Below are 16,382 nucleotides of genomic sequence, written 5' to 3'. Positions count from 1 at the left end.
AATAATAATGTTTTTGTCTTTGATATCAAAGTCATTTAAGAAAAAAAATAAGAAAGCATTGCTCAGACTCTAGCATAGGTAAAGAGACCTGTCAAATTGTGATGATTTCCTGTCACCAACACCATAGCCCTTGCCCCCTTCCTGGACCGATCTGAACCTTAGCCATGCCTCTGCTCCATCCAACACTAAGCTTCAACCAACCTGCAAAAATGCTTGAGTAACACATTCGGTGCTTCTCCCAAAAGCACCAATGACACAAATGACCTCCAGGGGGCCCCTATGTCCTAAATCCCCAAAACCACGGAGGAGTTTCTTGGTTCTCTATGGTACTCCTTCCTGCCCAAATTTTACTCCTAACTTGTTTCTTGTTAATCTTATGCAACTTGTTTTTCACCAAAATGGCACTGCCCAAATTGATCAACATCTTACTGGCCAGACTGGGCTCTGAACAGCTTTGGCTACATCCAAAAATGAAATCCAACTACAAAGGAAGAATGTTTGTCACAACTGAGCTATTCATTACAGTGGGCGATAAGGTCAGAGGATAACATCCCAAAAAAAGGAGTTTCAGAGAGGCTTGGAAGGATCGAGAAGCACTGGGATATGAACAAAATGACTGTGGCTCTTTGTCCTAGCAGCACCCCAGTGTAATGTCTATTTGCTCCTGGCATCGGCACCTCCCCAGCTGCCCTGCATCCTCCAAATCAATGGATTCAGCAGGTGTATTGTCCCATTTTTTGAGGCACCCCCATCCTACAAATACATTACATTTATGTTGAAATTGGCCAAAGTCAGTTTTTCCGTTGTTTTGTTTTGTGTTGTTTCCAACCAAAGAATCAGAAGCTATGACACGCGATTGAATTGGGCACCTGTGTGTTTCAGTTCTGTCTGTCCCATCTGCACAAGGCTCTTTAAAGATGGGGACCACACCTTCTCATCTGCTCACCCTGCTTCCGTTGACCTGTGCAGAGTGAACGCTCCTCCAAGCAGACTGTCTAGCTGCTCATAGGTAAAAGGTGAAAGAGCCCTGTAGTACACTTACTGGACCTTCTCCTCATTTTGTAAACTGGATTTTGCTTTTGTATAAATCTAACAAAAAATGAGTCCATTTTCCAGTCCCTCTGGTGTTCGAGGCCATGAAACAATTTCAGGAAAATGGTATTCAAAATCCACTGATCTCCGGTCTCAGATGCCTCCATAGCTCCGATTCATTAAATAACTAGAGAGTCAACCATGATCCTGGGTTTCCAAGGTTGTTTTCAAACCAAGAACTTGGCTGCTGCCAAGACTAGCAGGGGTTTCTGAGCTGGCCAACATTCCTTGAGTTTCCTTTGAGAGGTGAAAAAAAAAAAGGCCGCTTAAAATGCATTATATAAGAAAGAAAGGTATGATCAAGTTAAGGGGAAACTACAAAGGAAGCGGGCCATGTCCCAAAATAAAAGGCAGGAATAGAAAACTAAAAATAACACACAGGGAAGTGTACCACATCTGTAGGGCTCCCTTGCATTCTCCTGGAGCATTGTACCTTTTTTTTTCAGGAGCATGCTAATAATTGTTTGGAGATTTAAATAGAACGCTATTATTTGTTCTTTAAAAATAGTCACTTCTTTTGTAGAATTGTGAGAGAGTTTCAAATGATATTGATCGAATTTCACTCATTTGTTATTTACCTTTTACGGACATCTTCAAGCGTGTTAAGGAGTCAGCCAATTTTCTTCACTCTCTATCCATCTTTAATGGAGCATTTAAAATATTTGAAATATTTCAGTCTTGTTGCAATTAATGGACATTTGAAATACAAAAAAAAATAAAGTTGGCTTATATGACAAAACTTTAAATTGTCTGCCATTTCTTGGAAAACTTAGTACGTGCCAGACACAATGATAGGATAAAATGGCATACAGAGAACATGTGCAAAGGTTCTTACAACTTGGCCCCTGAGACATTACCCAAACTTTTTGCAGAGGACCCTAAGGGGCGGCATGTATAAATAACAAACCCAAGTCAATAACTAGTGAATATTGCAATGAGTTAATCCTGACTCCCTTTGACTCAAAAACTCTAGGGTCCTTCCACACTACTTGAGATAATCAAAAATATTTTTCAAATAGGCTAACTATGTGTGGTTAGCACAGATCCACCAATGGGAATTCACTGTTCACTTGCTCACTTTTGCTTACTTTTAAAGGCTTATGATTGAATTTATATTTAAATTCTGAAAATGCATAGTACACACGGCGTGACTAAGATAGGTGCCATTCCTCCTGGTTATAAGGTTTGTCTTCTACCATTCAGTTAGCTGTCAGATTAGCATGACAATTACATTTTTCCCTTAAGAGAAATATGTTATGATAGATTTGAAGAAAATGAAGCTTTATGCCAGGGAAGTGCCTATGGAGACATCGTTTACAACGTTTGTTTAATAATCACTTCCAAGTTGTAAATTCCTGTTTTCTCTAGACACAACAAAAACAGGAAATATTTACCAACTTCACAGGTGTCAGGAAATACTCTAAAAACCCTGGTGGCCTAACCACCAGCTTAAGCAGATAGCATTTCTGTGCATAGGTGCTGTAGGTATATTGTAATCTGAACTGTGTACTTTACAATCCAGAGACCTTCATCGATACTTACTAAGGATTGACTGGCTTTGCTTCTGTTGGACCTAAGACTTTTTTCCGGAAGAGAAGTATAATGTGCTAATGTGCTTTGTAGCCTTTCTAGGATTTACAAGAAAATTACAGTTCTCAACATTTACTTGGTTTGAAATCTTATTTCTATATCTAACCAAGTGCCAAAATGACACAGTACATCTCAAAACTACTGAAATATAAGATTATGTTCTTTAGCCACCATATATGCAATAAACCATGAATTCATTTGCACTTGCTTGAATTTGCTACAGTTTACCTTTCCAAAAGTGGAGAGAGCTTTATTCTTTTTCCCAATTATAAAACTAATGGCAAAGATTTCAGAATATAGCTGAAAATATAAAGAATAAGGTAAGCATTCCTATTAATACCTCCATTTATATCCATTTACAGATTTTTTCACAAAAATGAGATTATTCCTATGGCATCGTCGCACGCTTTTTTCCACCTAACATACAGTACAAGTGCTCTTTAGCAACCTCCCCTTTATCATCTCATTGAGATCACCATGCGTCCCCCTTCTCTCCCGACACCATTCAACTATTGATGTGTCCATGGTGTACAGGCAAGGAGGCAGGCACACGGGCCTCCCTGGGGGATGCACCTGCACACTTGCATTTCTACCAGTTGAAATCAAAGCTCGGAGTCTGTTACATTTGTTCTTGAATCTGTTTGTGCCAGTTATCACTGTTGCAAAAATGAATTAAATATTCACTGTAGACCAATAAGCTAGAAACACAAAAAGAGGATTGTTTGTGTGAAAACTAAAGGAAATGTTTCAGGGAAACCTGATAAAGCTATCACTTCAAAAATAGCTGCTTTCACACTGGGGAGAGGGACTCATGAAAATCTAGTAGTCGGCGCCCTGGTTGCATTTCGGCAGCCACACTCCCCGACCGACTCCCGGCTCTGATTACATTGTCACCTTCCGCTTTGGAGTGAACGCGATCTGTCAGTCACTCTAAGCACACTTCATCATTTGCAATGGCTAGAGCATAGTCAGTTCTTGGCTACACTGTCATTTCCTTAACAAATATGCTACCATTGGCCTTTTCAGATTGCTTACAATTTTTCGATAGTATAAAAACATTGCCACTGGTTTTTGTATACACGTTTTCATGCACTCAGAAATTATTTCCTTAGAATAAATTCATAAAAATAGAATTTTTGTATGAAAGACGTATACTTTTCAAAACCTCATACATATACAGATGGATAGATGGATATATATTTTTTAACTATGTGGTAGGTAAACTACAGATTTGAATGTTTTCATTTAAAAAAATTGAATGGCTAAAAGTGATACAGTGGTAAGTAGTTTTCACCACCATACACAAGATTTTATCACCAAATTTATTTGGGTCTAGGTGTTTTCATCTGTGAAAGAAAAGGTTTAGACTAGAATTCTTCGGGCCCCTCTCCTCAACTCCCAATATTTCGGCTTTCTATGTACTTCTATATTTTCTAGATGGCTGGAAAATGTATAGACACATCTATTCTGTGAGAGTTATGTCACAAGAATCTATATAAATGGAATTGTATAACCTGGATTAATACAAACACATCAGACTCTATCATTGCTTCCAAATGGATTCTCCCTAATCTTGGAGGAACAGAAAGAAAGAAATACTCTCCTAGGATCTACGTTCTCTCCTCTTTAGTTGCAGGCTAACTGCCCTTCCATCCTTCCCAGATGACCTTCTAGAAAAATGCTCACCTGCCATGCAGTTTTCAGCACCCTTCATTCAGGCTTCCACCCTGACCTCTCCATGGACACTGCTCTCCTGTGGTCATCAGGGGCCTCCTGAGGGCTCTTTAGCTCTGCCTGATCTCTTCATGACACATGGCACCCCTGATCACCCTTCTTGAATGCCTTTCTTCCTATGAGACCACATACCCCTTGACCATTTCCTAATTCTCTGGTTCTTCCATCTACAGCCTCCTTTGATAGTTTTCTATTTGTCCCTGACAAGTCCCCACAATTTAAAGTTTCTCTGATATTTTTCAACCCCTGCAGTTGCTTAAGTAGTTAAGTATCTTTAAACAACAAAAATAAGGTGAATGAACCAACTGGTTAAGAAGTATTGTAGTGCATTCTTTCATAAGGTCAGCAATGACTGGTTTTGATCACTCCTTAGTTTACTCCTTTCTAGGCAAGTCTAGATCTCCCTTTAACAGTGATTCTCCAAGCACAGTCCCTGGACCAGCAGCATCTGCATCGCCTGGGAACTTGTTAAAATGGAAAATCCTTGGGCCTCATCTCAGACATACCAAATCAGCAATTTGTGTTTTAACAAGGCCTCCAGATAATTCTAATGCATAATAAACTTAGAGAGTCGCTGGTCTATGATGTGCACCCTTTTAAAGCCAGGCCTTAGTTTAATGATTAACGCCAACTCTGGGTGATCAGAAGTAATCAATTTTCCCTCCAAGTATCTATGTGATGTTGAATTACATCTACAGATCCTTTACTCTGGGGGACCTCAGGATAAAGGAAAAGAATGAAATACGGGATGGAAACAATAGTCCTCCCCAGTTGCTTTTCACTGAAAATGACAACTCAATCTGGCTACCACTAAAATTACCTTACACTTTTCATTACTATGGGTGATATCCCCACTGCCTGATGGAGAAGCACTCCCTGTTTCTGTTGCCCTGGACAACGCTATCTGTCAGATTCACTGCTTCTCACATATGCCCCCACTTTTTTCAATCTCAGGTCCCGATAGGCAGGATAAATAGCCATTGGGGAGATGGGAGCCGGCAGGTGAAAGGGATGAGAGGCCATGTGCTCTATCTGCTCTGCTGGTGACAGGCCTGTCACCTGCTTCGTTCATTCATTCATTCATTCATTCCTTTCTTCATTTGTTCCTCCAGACATCCACTCACCCATCCATTCACCCATCTTTCTTCCCAAACATCCTTCTATCCAACTATCTACCCATCCATCCTTTCACTCATCCATCCATCCACTCATCCATCCACTCATTCATCCACTCATCCATCCATCCACTCATCCATCCACTCATCCATCCACTCATCCATCCATCCACTCATCCATCCATCCATCCACCCATCCATCCATTAATCCATGCATTCCATAAATCTTTATTTTGTGGAACATGTGCCAGATTGGTTTCTCTTCAATATCAAATGAGGTCGTGCCTCACTGGAGACCACTGACATACAGCATTTTCTTTTACTTCTCCAGTGTTTCCCAGGATAGTCCGTAGGGGTGCAGGAAAAAAAAAAATCTCAGAACTTCTATTCATATTTATTTTTATCCCTTAAAAATTTCTACTTTGAGTATATGTTTTATAATGAACATAGTGCATTAATCCTATGCTATTTATACAGTTTAAAATTGCATGCTCAAAGATATTGCAATCAAAAAGCGCAAAATCCAAAGATTTTGGAATCGCTGCTTTGAAGAATAGAGTCAGAAGGCTACAGAGCAATTTGGGATAGACAGGGAGTAGCATTTGCTGTGAAAAGCACAAGGAGGTCTCAGTACCAGGAAGCTGGAGAGCTCGAAAACATGCCCGCACCTGAGAGCGGATGAGCCCACCTTTGTTCGATTGCATTGCCCATGGTCTCCCATGCTGTAGAGCATGGGCACAGGCAAGTCCTGCCCTGGTCCAGCTCATGTTCCACTGTCCATCCTTCCCCAAGGGGACATTTGGGCTGCGGCCTATGCTTTAGGCCAAGTCAGGGGATCTTTAAGTAACCTCACTCTCTGATGGCATGTCCTGAACCTCACTGCACGCTGGTAGAAGTAAAGATTTTTCAGTGTGTTGTTTTGATTTAGTAGTAATATGAGTATCTTACGTTGATATAAATTTTTATCTCATTCACATCGTTTCTTCCAACTTAAAGAAGGAAAAAGATTAAATCAGGCAAATTGACGTTTTTACTAATACAGACAAATTTTTTTCAGTATTGTGTCAATTCATGTAAATGTTTTCCTAATTTGCCCATCATAAGGCTGAATGAACCTATCCTGTTCTTGGATTTGATGCTCTCAAGCTGCAAAGCTGAATGCTACTCTCTTCTTTTATAGGCACCGAAAAGTTTGTCTTTGCCTATGTCTTGTAAAGTGTAAGCACCTTCAAACAGTAACAGAAGGGTTCTTTTGTTCTTTTGTTTTTGCCTCTATAGAATGGGTTAATATATAGGAACCTACTTTTCAGGAAGCTGTAAAGCATGAAGAGACCAAAAATGTGTGAGGCAAAGAAATAAATATTCTAGCCTCATGTTTTAACAGAAAATGCTTACAAAGTCAGTTGAGAAGCCTGCCTTTAATATGCATATCTTGTTCACTGGATGAATCTTTTAAATAACTTAATGATTCCACAGTCATGAATGGACTCAAAGCAGCGGTCTTATTTTTTTTATTGAACAATCATAAACTTTGACTTTTAAAACATATCCTAACAGCTTATTCAGCTTACATTCAAAGATCCTCCCACACACACATTCACAACTCTGCTGGCAAACTTTGAGAATAAAATATAGGTAAATAGTGAAATAATTCTTAAATAATCTTCGCTCCAAATAAAATACTTTTGCAAATATTTCCTAACAAAATCTAGTACAACAGTCCTGTTTGTGCTAAGGTCCTCCCAAGTGTACTCATAATTCCACTTATCAACCAACTTTAAAGGAAAGAAAAATAAGAAAATGAACAATATTTTAAAGTTGACGTTTCCTACTGAAAATTGACTCTTTTCCAAACCTCTTAAAAAAGTATCCTACTTTAAATCTGAAACTCATCTAAGTCACTGCACTTACTTTTAAATAAATTTCTTCTGTTGCTCATTTTCTGACATTTTATAAATCCGTAATGACTAATTTTTTCTAGTTTTTTCTTATGCTTATTACTATTAATATTGCTATAATTATTAATAATAAACTTACCATGTATTTTGTTCATTTTCTCAAAGTGATAAGTATGGGTATGGAGGATGACTCATACTAACATAATTGTTTACAAAATTATATAAATATTTACCTTCACACCTCCTCCAAATGGACAAAATACTTCCTAGCTCTCTCAGTCTCGGGTGGTATTCTTTAAAACCATTTATGAGAGTGTACTTTTGCCCCCTGCCCCAGAATCATCCTTCAGATAAGGTAACCTGGGCATGACGAGTAGCAGCCCTTTGAAACCTGCCTCAGTTCAAGGTTGCTACTCAACCTCCCACAAGCTTGAAACATCCCACTTCCTTCAGGGATTGTTTTGTTTTGACTTTTCCCAAGTAAATAAAAAGCACAACTAAATTCTATTGATGCTACCACAAAGAAGACCTAAATATCATACTTCCCCACCCTGCCCCCACCTTCTCTCACTCCTAACTCTCCCTCCATCCTGTATCCCAACATCAGTGTACATCCGAGTCACGGACATGTGGACTCACTCTGGTCTTCAGCTTTGGCTAGCTCTCTCTTTGGCTGATCTGCATCCACATTAAGATTATCTAAATTGCTTTTTCAGTTCTTCAGTATTACTATAAACACATATTTAACAAATCTATATGCATTCAAATACTTAACAAATATCTAAGAGTGTTCAGTCATATGCATTTTATGGATTGTTAGTAGCCTACTTTTTTTTTTCCGGACCCACACACTTGGCCTCCCAATATCACATGTCCATATGCTATAATCTAGACAGTTCCTAAAATGTTGGCTGTGTGTTGAATGATCATTAAAATAAGAGTCTTCTCTCAGAAATCCCACCCGGGATCAGCGAGGATTTAACCATTTCATTACAGGAGAGTGGGCATTCTCTTTTATGAGTTCTTCTCTCACAGAATTGCCGTCTCCAGATGCCATGTCATGCTCTGAAATTAGAAGGAATACAAATCATGTCCAGATGTTTATAACTCTAAGATGAACAACAGTTTTATCTTACTTTTATATGACAAGGGACGTACAATAAAATATTTAATAGATTCAAAGAGTCTGTGCTCACTGTATTCACCCACTCTCTGTCGAGGGGCACCTCCCACCCCCTGAATGATTTCTCTTCATATACCTATCATCACTGGACATTATTTTATACATGCACTTGTCTTGTGTGTGTGTGTGTGTGTGTGTGTGTGTGTGTGTGTGTGTGTGTGTGTGTTATCTCACTCCACCACAAGAATGTCACCAAAAAGGCAGGGGCTTTGTTTTGTTCACTGCAACTACAGTGCCTGGAACATAGTAGGTGCTTAATAAATATTTACGGAATGAGCAAACATAAAAGTAGATCTCTAAGTAAGATTTTCATACTATCTGGTATGGAAGAGGAATTAGCTTATTGTGTAGCTCCAGAAGGCAGATGGCAGATCAAAGGACAGAACTTTTATAAAGATAGCTCTTGTTCTGCAGAAAAGTTTATAATATTTAGAATTTTCCAAAGTGAAATTTGTCTGCTTCTAAGAGCAGTGAGGTATATTTGCTTCAACAGTGCATGTCTTAATATGGAATGCTGTATGGTTAGTGTGGCCTGGCAGATGAATGTGCGCAAAGTAATCAAATATTCCAGATCTTACTGTCCCTACACCTCCCTTAAAAAAAGTCACTTGCAAATTCCCAGGCCTAGAAAATTGGAAATCTCACAACAACAACAACAACAACAACAACAAATGGAAATAGGAAGGCAGGAAGCCCCCTTGCCAAGAATATCGTAGCCAATAGGAAGAAAACTAGAGAAGATAAGCTCATGTCATCAGGGTATGGAAAGGACCTCAAGAACTCCCTGTGCGGATGAACCTTGGAACCACTAACAAAGGCTTTGTAAACAGATCTGCGTAGAGGTGATGTGAAATCCATTGCAGGACTGAGCCCCCGAGCCCCCTCCTATAAACAGTGGCACATGCACCCTGGCAAGTCCAGCAGAGAGAGTGCACCACTGAGCAGAGGCGCTCCTGCACAGCCTCTCAAAGGCCTTTAGGACATTCTGCTCTCCAGCCCGAACCGGACTAAGGGTTACCAAGATTACACTAGTAATCATCTTTTGTTCCCCGTTAGCTAATGAAAGTGAACACCTTAGGTCAGTAAATGCTTTCCCCATCAATTTCTACTAAGAATCTTGATACCTAATTTGGGTATAGAAATATTTTTTTTGGTGTAACCCCTAATGCAACTTCCAGCCAGCAAAATATCTGTGTCCAAGGCATCTGTATACAGTAGTCAAGATATCTGCAAAATCTGCACGCAAATGACAGAGGGTAACAGGCTCAAGGGAAAGAGACTTCACAAAAGTCCAGTGAAGAAGAGGACGTGTGGTTGGGTGCGCAGTGGGAGGGATGGGCGTTCCCTTCCTGAGGATTATTCCAAAGGAGCTCTCATGGCCTCCCAAACATTCATCCCAAACACCAGATTCACAAGGGATTCAATTCTCTCTTGGTGGGAAAGGCTTATGTGCAAACATAAATGAATGAAGAGGAATACAAAAGTGGCTCTTCAAAGTGCTCTGTAGCCTGCAGTTTTAAGAAAGCAAAATGAGACAAAAGAAGATGCAAGTGTTTGAGACAGCTACCTGTACTAAGACAATAGGTTTCAAACTTGTACTGAAGTAATCAAAACATTAAAAAAATGTGTAGGTCTCGGAAAGTAGATTGATGGTTACCAGGGGCTGCAGGGTGGGTTATGAGGAATGGGGGCAACTGCTTAATGGATAGTAAGGTTTTATTTTGAGCTGGTGAGAATGTTCTAGAACTGGACTGAAATGGCAGCTATGCAGCATTGTTAATGTCCTAACTGCCACTGAGCTGTTCACTTCAAAATGGTTAATTTTATGTTATGTAAATTTCACCTCACTACGAAATTTTTTTTTTTAGGACTTAAAATTCAATCTTTTTCCATTTTGCTTTTCAAGGACTATAGGACAAGTCAAAAGTACTTAAAATATTAATGATGATCTCAATTTCCAGGTCAAATATTCACAAAGATACTTACCTAACAGCTTTAAAAGGCGGGAAGGTTCATTTTAAATTAATGTTTAAGGGCATAGCCACACTTCAACATAAAAATTCACTTAAAAGTACAGTATTTCCTCTTCCTCTTAAAGTACTTAACTGTATCCATGTGTAAGAAGGAGGTAAAGCTGGGTAATAAGTACATTTGCCAAATATTTCAAATCTTAGTTAACTCGAAGCGCAAAAACCCAGAAACAAAAACTAAATAAAATGGACTTGGATTGTCAACTATTTATATCTAAGCTGGGGGCGGGGAACTGCATAGTTTGTTGATATTAGCAGTTTCTATGGCTACATGTTGTTTTAAATGAGCTACTTTCAATTTAGTGAAGCTTTACTATACTGATCATTTATTCCACAAGATAATCAAATATGTCCATAGCACTCTCTTATATGTTGTATTTCTCACATTTTAACAACCTGGATACGAAATACACATGCATGAACAAGCATCATGTGACTATTACTACAGTTTCGTTCAAAGGCTTAGAGATAATTCCCAAATTTCAATCACAGTTACTATCTCTTAGCCTCTCCAAAAGCCATAAAAATGCATGTTTGGAAATATTCCATTTAAATACTCCCATTTTGTTAAAAAAAAAAGAAGAAGAAATGTTCTATATTTTCTATCTTGGCTCTTAAACCTTATCCGATAAATTCCTGAGTGTATTTTTTCTACATGAACTTGAGAGAGAAGTAGCTTAGTCTAGTACATATATAAAACAGATCACTGAAGAATTTGAAGAACTTTGTATATCTTGGTTATTTTCTTATTACAGGTGTTTTGGTAATCAATCATATTTATTCTCCATAAAACTGGGTGAACTTTATGGAAAAATATATAACCTCCCAAATTATTACTGAAATCTTAAAAAAAAAGCAACAGCAACCCAAACTCAACCACCACCCCTTTCCCCTGAGTAAAATAAAGAACAAAATCACTCAAACCAATGCTTTATTCTTGTTCATCTATATCTCTTAAGTTATTCAAATTGAAAATGAGGTTATTTTTCCAGTGTTTACACTGAAATCAATTCTTACCTGTGTGAGAAACAAATCTCCTGTTCGAAGACTTGGCTACTGAATATTGGAAGAAGGGAAATTTCAGACACTTGCCGGTGACTCTGTCACATATGCCCGACTGACAGTTGCAGGTCTCCCGGCATTCCATCCCGTAGGTGCCGTAGGGGCAGTCTGAGGACAAAGGGAAGGTTTAGAGAGGGAGCCGCTCCTTGGGCACAAGAGCCCGGTCTCACAGCCCCTGTGCACAAAGCCTCCAGATTCTGAACAAGCCTCACAAATCTTGACTGTCAGACAAAAATGCAATTCTCAAAAAACCCCAAGCTTTGGAAGTTGGAAGTTTCAGTCACACATGTGAAATCGCACAGTAAGACCAGATCCTGGACACCTCCGCTGTCGTGGCCTGCCATGAAGTTTAGTTGAAGGCAGCTACACATAACCAACATCCTTGACCAGCCTTAATTCTGTTCCCTTTCTGCTTAGATACCAATAGACAGGTAGGCTCTCATAGTTTCCTTAGATGGCTTCGTGACAGCTCAGTGAGGTGGGCAATTGAACAGACACATGCATCAACTTCTCAAAGAGCTTAAAGGATGTGATGCTGCCTTTGAATCCACTGTGTTCACAATGTACTATTTTAAATGTATAGGAAAGGGCTCCATCCACACTAGCTAGGGGCTGAGAAGGGTATCCTGCCTGCTCTCCATGAAGTGATCCATCCTCAGTCCGCTCCGGCTCTGATCAACTACCTTCGCTGTTGAAATGGCAGCACAATTTACCTAACTCCCCCGGATGTCAGGAGGATTTACTAGTAAAACCTGCAAATCTATGAAGCAACATGCTGAGAAGAACAAGAGAGCTGAGAATTTACCTGTATACCTTCACAAATCTGGAAGCGTTTAGAGCTTCAGTGTGTTCATGCTTAGACTAAAACATGCGATACTGAGAAGAGGACAAATCCATTTATTACAAATGCAAGGTCTTTATGACATAAACAGCATCTCCATAGACGACCCAGTCTTTTTTTTTTTTTTTTTTTTGATGACCCGGTCTTTACCAACCAAGCAGAATAGATGCAGAATATTTATTCTCTTGGCATGAGAATATTCTCGTAAGTGTACAATCACACATGGGGAAAGAAACAAGTAGTGAAGCAGCTGAGCCCTTGGCAATCTAATATTCCACAGAATGATCAAGGTAGATGTTAATGAAATTTATTTTTTGGAAGAGATTTAGGATTCTTCTTACCATTACTCTTCAGATTACAGAGGCATCTGGTTTTATTTTTTTTGTAATTGTTTTTAAAGATTTAATTTATTTATTTAACAGAGAGAGACACAGCGAGAGAGGGAACACAAGCAGGGGGAGCGGGAGAGGGAGAAGCAGGCTTCCCGCGGAGCAAGTAGCCCGACACGGGGCTCTATCTCAGGACCCTGGGATCATGACCTGAGCCGAAGGCAGACGCCTAACGACTGAGCCACACAGGCGCCCCGGAGCCTGGTTTTAAACATTAGCCTCTCTGCTGGGAAAGACCGTCTTTAAAAAGGATCCTAAAAAGCCTCTTGCAGAAAAGCGCACAGGATTGGGATTTGACTGTGTGTCTAGTGATATCGAAAACTAAAACTTGAGCCAAGTTCTTAGTTACACTTCTACTGCCACCCCCAGTGTATTGAATAGCACTGAGGGGATAGCAGGTGTTCAGTAAATACGTGTTGGCTGGCTGACTGTTAAGTCGGCAGCATAATGCCAAACATCTGAATATTTAGAAAACATCTGGATGTGCAGCTAAAGTATACAGTTTTCCTATGAGTGTTCTGTGAAAAAGCTGAAGGAGGGAGTTTGCCTACAGCAAAATTCAATGTCTCTGTGTAGAGATGGTGAGGTTCACACAGGGTCACTATTTCCAGCAGAGAGAAAAATGTTCGAAGCTAGACTCGCTTGTAATATGAAGCGTGCCAAAAAGAACAATTTTAAATACATTTAAAAAATCTATCCCATTAACAGCTACCTCAGTCATTCAGTAGAATGTTAAACTGCTAAAGATCCCAGATGCCTTGTAATGTTATTTTACCCATATATGACAGAGCATTTACAATCACATTTATAGAGGTGATTTTTATGCCAAGAGAAAAAGCAATCCACTGCGTATACTTGCTATATCGTAAGTATGATTGTATTGACCATTTCCTCCCTAATTTCCTTATGTGAAATCCTGTAATTTACAGAAAATATAGATCCTAGTCAGCTTAAATGTTTGTGAATGTTCACCAAAAAAATGTTCCTCAGTATTCTACCTTTCACTGGTTATAAATAAAAATAAACTGAGCAAAAAATAAGATTCTCCTAATAGTCCAAGCATTAATTCCTAATCTTTAGTATACATTGTAGATTAAAAGGTAAATTAATTTATAAAATATTTGTCTAAAGGTAGGTGAATTAATGAGGCTGTCTCAATGGTGGATGATTATCATTCTTAAAAGCATACAACTGTATGAAATACATAGAAGATAAGAATGAAATAAGAAAGAAAATATAAGAAATAAATTTCCCAGTCCCTTTAATCATTATAAAAGCTTCTTTTTATTATAAAACTGATGAATGGGGCGGCTATAGCATATGTGTTTCATCTTGATAATAACTTTTAATGATGAGATCATGAGGTATCCATTTACAGAGTATCTTAAAATTACCATTCTTTTGATTCTAAACATTTTAAACTACAGTCACTAAGTCTGAAATAAATTCTACAACTGTGTAACCACATTGTTTAGCTATGATTTCAAACTAATGACATTTTTCTTTAAGTCTGTAAACTCTCATTCTTTACAGACTTCCAATTTTTATTTTTCTTTACTGTTATATTTACTTGTCTTAAACCATCTGCTATTTTTCTAGTTGACCTTTATAAAGTGGAATGGGGTTTGTTTTATACTTCAAGGTACCCTCTTTCAAGAATGTGAGTCATTCTGTTAGATGGCTTAAGCCCACCCTATTTCACAAAGTGCATTAGTGTTCATGAGAAATATTTGATCTTGAGAGATGCCCTCCAACCCGTGGACCCTTTCAAGATCAAAGAATCACTAAGCCCGGGGCTAGACACCCCTAGAGGTTATCTAGTGCAGACCTCTGTAATCACTGTGTTGTAGAAGAGAGAGCACCTAAACCATCCAAACAGATTACCTGTCAAGTTCCTAAAGTTTTCCAGAAAGGGAGGTCCCACAATTTTTCATTGCAACTTTTTTCTTAAATCTCCTACACATAAGGAGTGAAATGCACTACTGCTTTCTGGGCTTTCCTGCACACTGGCTTCAGTTGCTGTTTTGCAGAGTTCTCCTTCTCTCCCTCTCTCCCGGTGACAACACCTGTGCGGGGCCTTGTCCCTAAGCCACCTGCATTTTCCCTCTTGTCCTTCGCAGCAAAGCCTCCGCACCTCCCATGCTGGCTAAAAGCCCTCAGTGTGCTTCCCCCTCCTACCCCCCGGGGGGGGGCAGGGAGAAGCAAGGGGTCACCCTTTACCTTTGCAGATACCGAACTCGTCACCAAAGTCATCCTCCTCACTGTAAAACTGACACCTGAGCCCCGGGCCGCACTTGACGCCGTCCATGGCCGACACGGTGCGGTAGCAGGTCTCGCCCAGCCCTGCGGCGCACACCCGGCAGCAGCCGCAGTCGTCCAGCACTGTCCGCTTGCAGCGCAGGCTGCTTTTGCACTGGGCGCTGTCGCAGCGCTCGGGGCAGTCCACCGCATACTTGGCGCTCCAGGCGGCCGCCAGGTGCGCAGGGACCAGGAGTGTGGCCAGCAGCAAGAGGCTCTTCATGTTTCCCCGAGGGCTCTGGCTCGGCTTCCCGCGGACGGCGTGGTCTTTGCTGGCGGGAAGCAGCTGTCCAAAGTGGTAGCTGAGCCTCTGCCTACACGTTTATGAGTTTTATACACTGGGTTGCCCGCATGCTTCCCCGTCATCAATTTCCTCAACCCAGCAGCAGCGCTGTCCTCTTGCCAGGCTCTCTTGTTTTAGTTTATGAAATCCAGGATGAAGGCTGGATTAACACGCTGCTGCCATCCAGGAATTGAAAAGCCCAAGCTGATGTCATCTGTTATGTTTAGATGGTTGTTTTGCATGAGCACTGAGAAACTCGCTCACATCCGTCTCAAGGGCTCAAGGACGTCTGTGAAGGGGAAATATAGAAGGTTGCATACCCTCCTTCAGGACAGGAATTGGTCTGACACCGGCATATCACTTGGGCTGTGGCTTTGTCTCAGAGCCTCTGTAGTGGGGAGGAAAATGATATCCACGTGAATCATCAGGACGAAAGAAGCTCCTTTAAACAAAATAAATAAACATTTTGTATTTCCCCTCAATAAATAGCTATGAGATCATTTGGAAGAAGAAAGGGTTATATTGTGCCTTTTCAATACTTAGAAGAAAGAAAATATTTTGAAAGGGATTTTTTAAGGGCCCCTCTCTTCCTTCCTCCCACCCCTCCCCTCAAATGTTATCTCTAAAACAATTCATAGCACATGTATCTAAGTTTATCGTGGATGGAGCTGTATTTCTAGATAGATGTGGAACTGAGCATTTTCTTTTAAATCAGTACGAAACCCACAAAAAGAGGTAAGATGTTGCTGGCACTGTTTCTGGGTTACTCAGTTCTGGAAAAACTTATCAGTTGGACTTCTTCTGACCCAAAACTCCCTGGGGAGAGGGCTCATCCATCACCGAGTCTGCCTGTCCAATGACTGAGCC

General features: G+C 40.1%; 1 protein-coding gene across 2 annotated transcripts; it reads right to left on the bottom strand.

Annotated features, from left to right (window-relative positions):
* Positions 1-8,396: 8,396 nt before the first annotated feature.
* On the bottom strand, positions 8,397-15,598 carry ESM1 (endothelial cell specific molecule 1). Of its 2 annotated transcripts, XM_028106716.2 has the most exons (3): positions 15,155-15,598; positions 11,660-11,812; positions 8,397-8,494 (listed from the first exon to the last, which is right to left on the bottom strand). In XM_028106716.2, exons 1-3 carry the CDS (start codon positions 15,453-15,455, stop codon positions 8,397-8,399), a joined length of 552 nt encoding a protein of 183 aa, XP_027962517.1. In that variant the 5' UTR covers positions 15,456-15,598. The 2 variants fall into 2 exon arrangements, with proteins under 2 accessions (XP_027962517.1, XP_027962518.1); XM_028106717.1 differs by lacking the exon at positions 11,660-11,812 and having other exon boundaries at positions 15,155-15,455.
* Between the last annotated feature and the right edge of the window lie 784 nt (positions 15,599-16,382).

The sequence above is a fragment of the Eumetopias jubatus genome, unplaced genomic scaffold, assembly GCF_037043125.1.
Source record: "Eumetopias jubatus isolate StellerSeaLion01/CBP00866 unplaced genomic scaffold, mEumJub1_p1.0 scaffold_5, whole genome shotgun sequence".
Taxonomy (NCBI): Eukaryota; Metazoa; Chordata; class Mammalia; order Carnivora; family Otariidae; genus Eumetopias; species Eumetopias jubatus.
The sequence above is the reverse complement of the archived record's forward strand: the minus strand, read 5'-3'. Positions and strand labels throughout refer to the sequence as shown.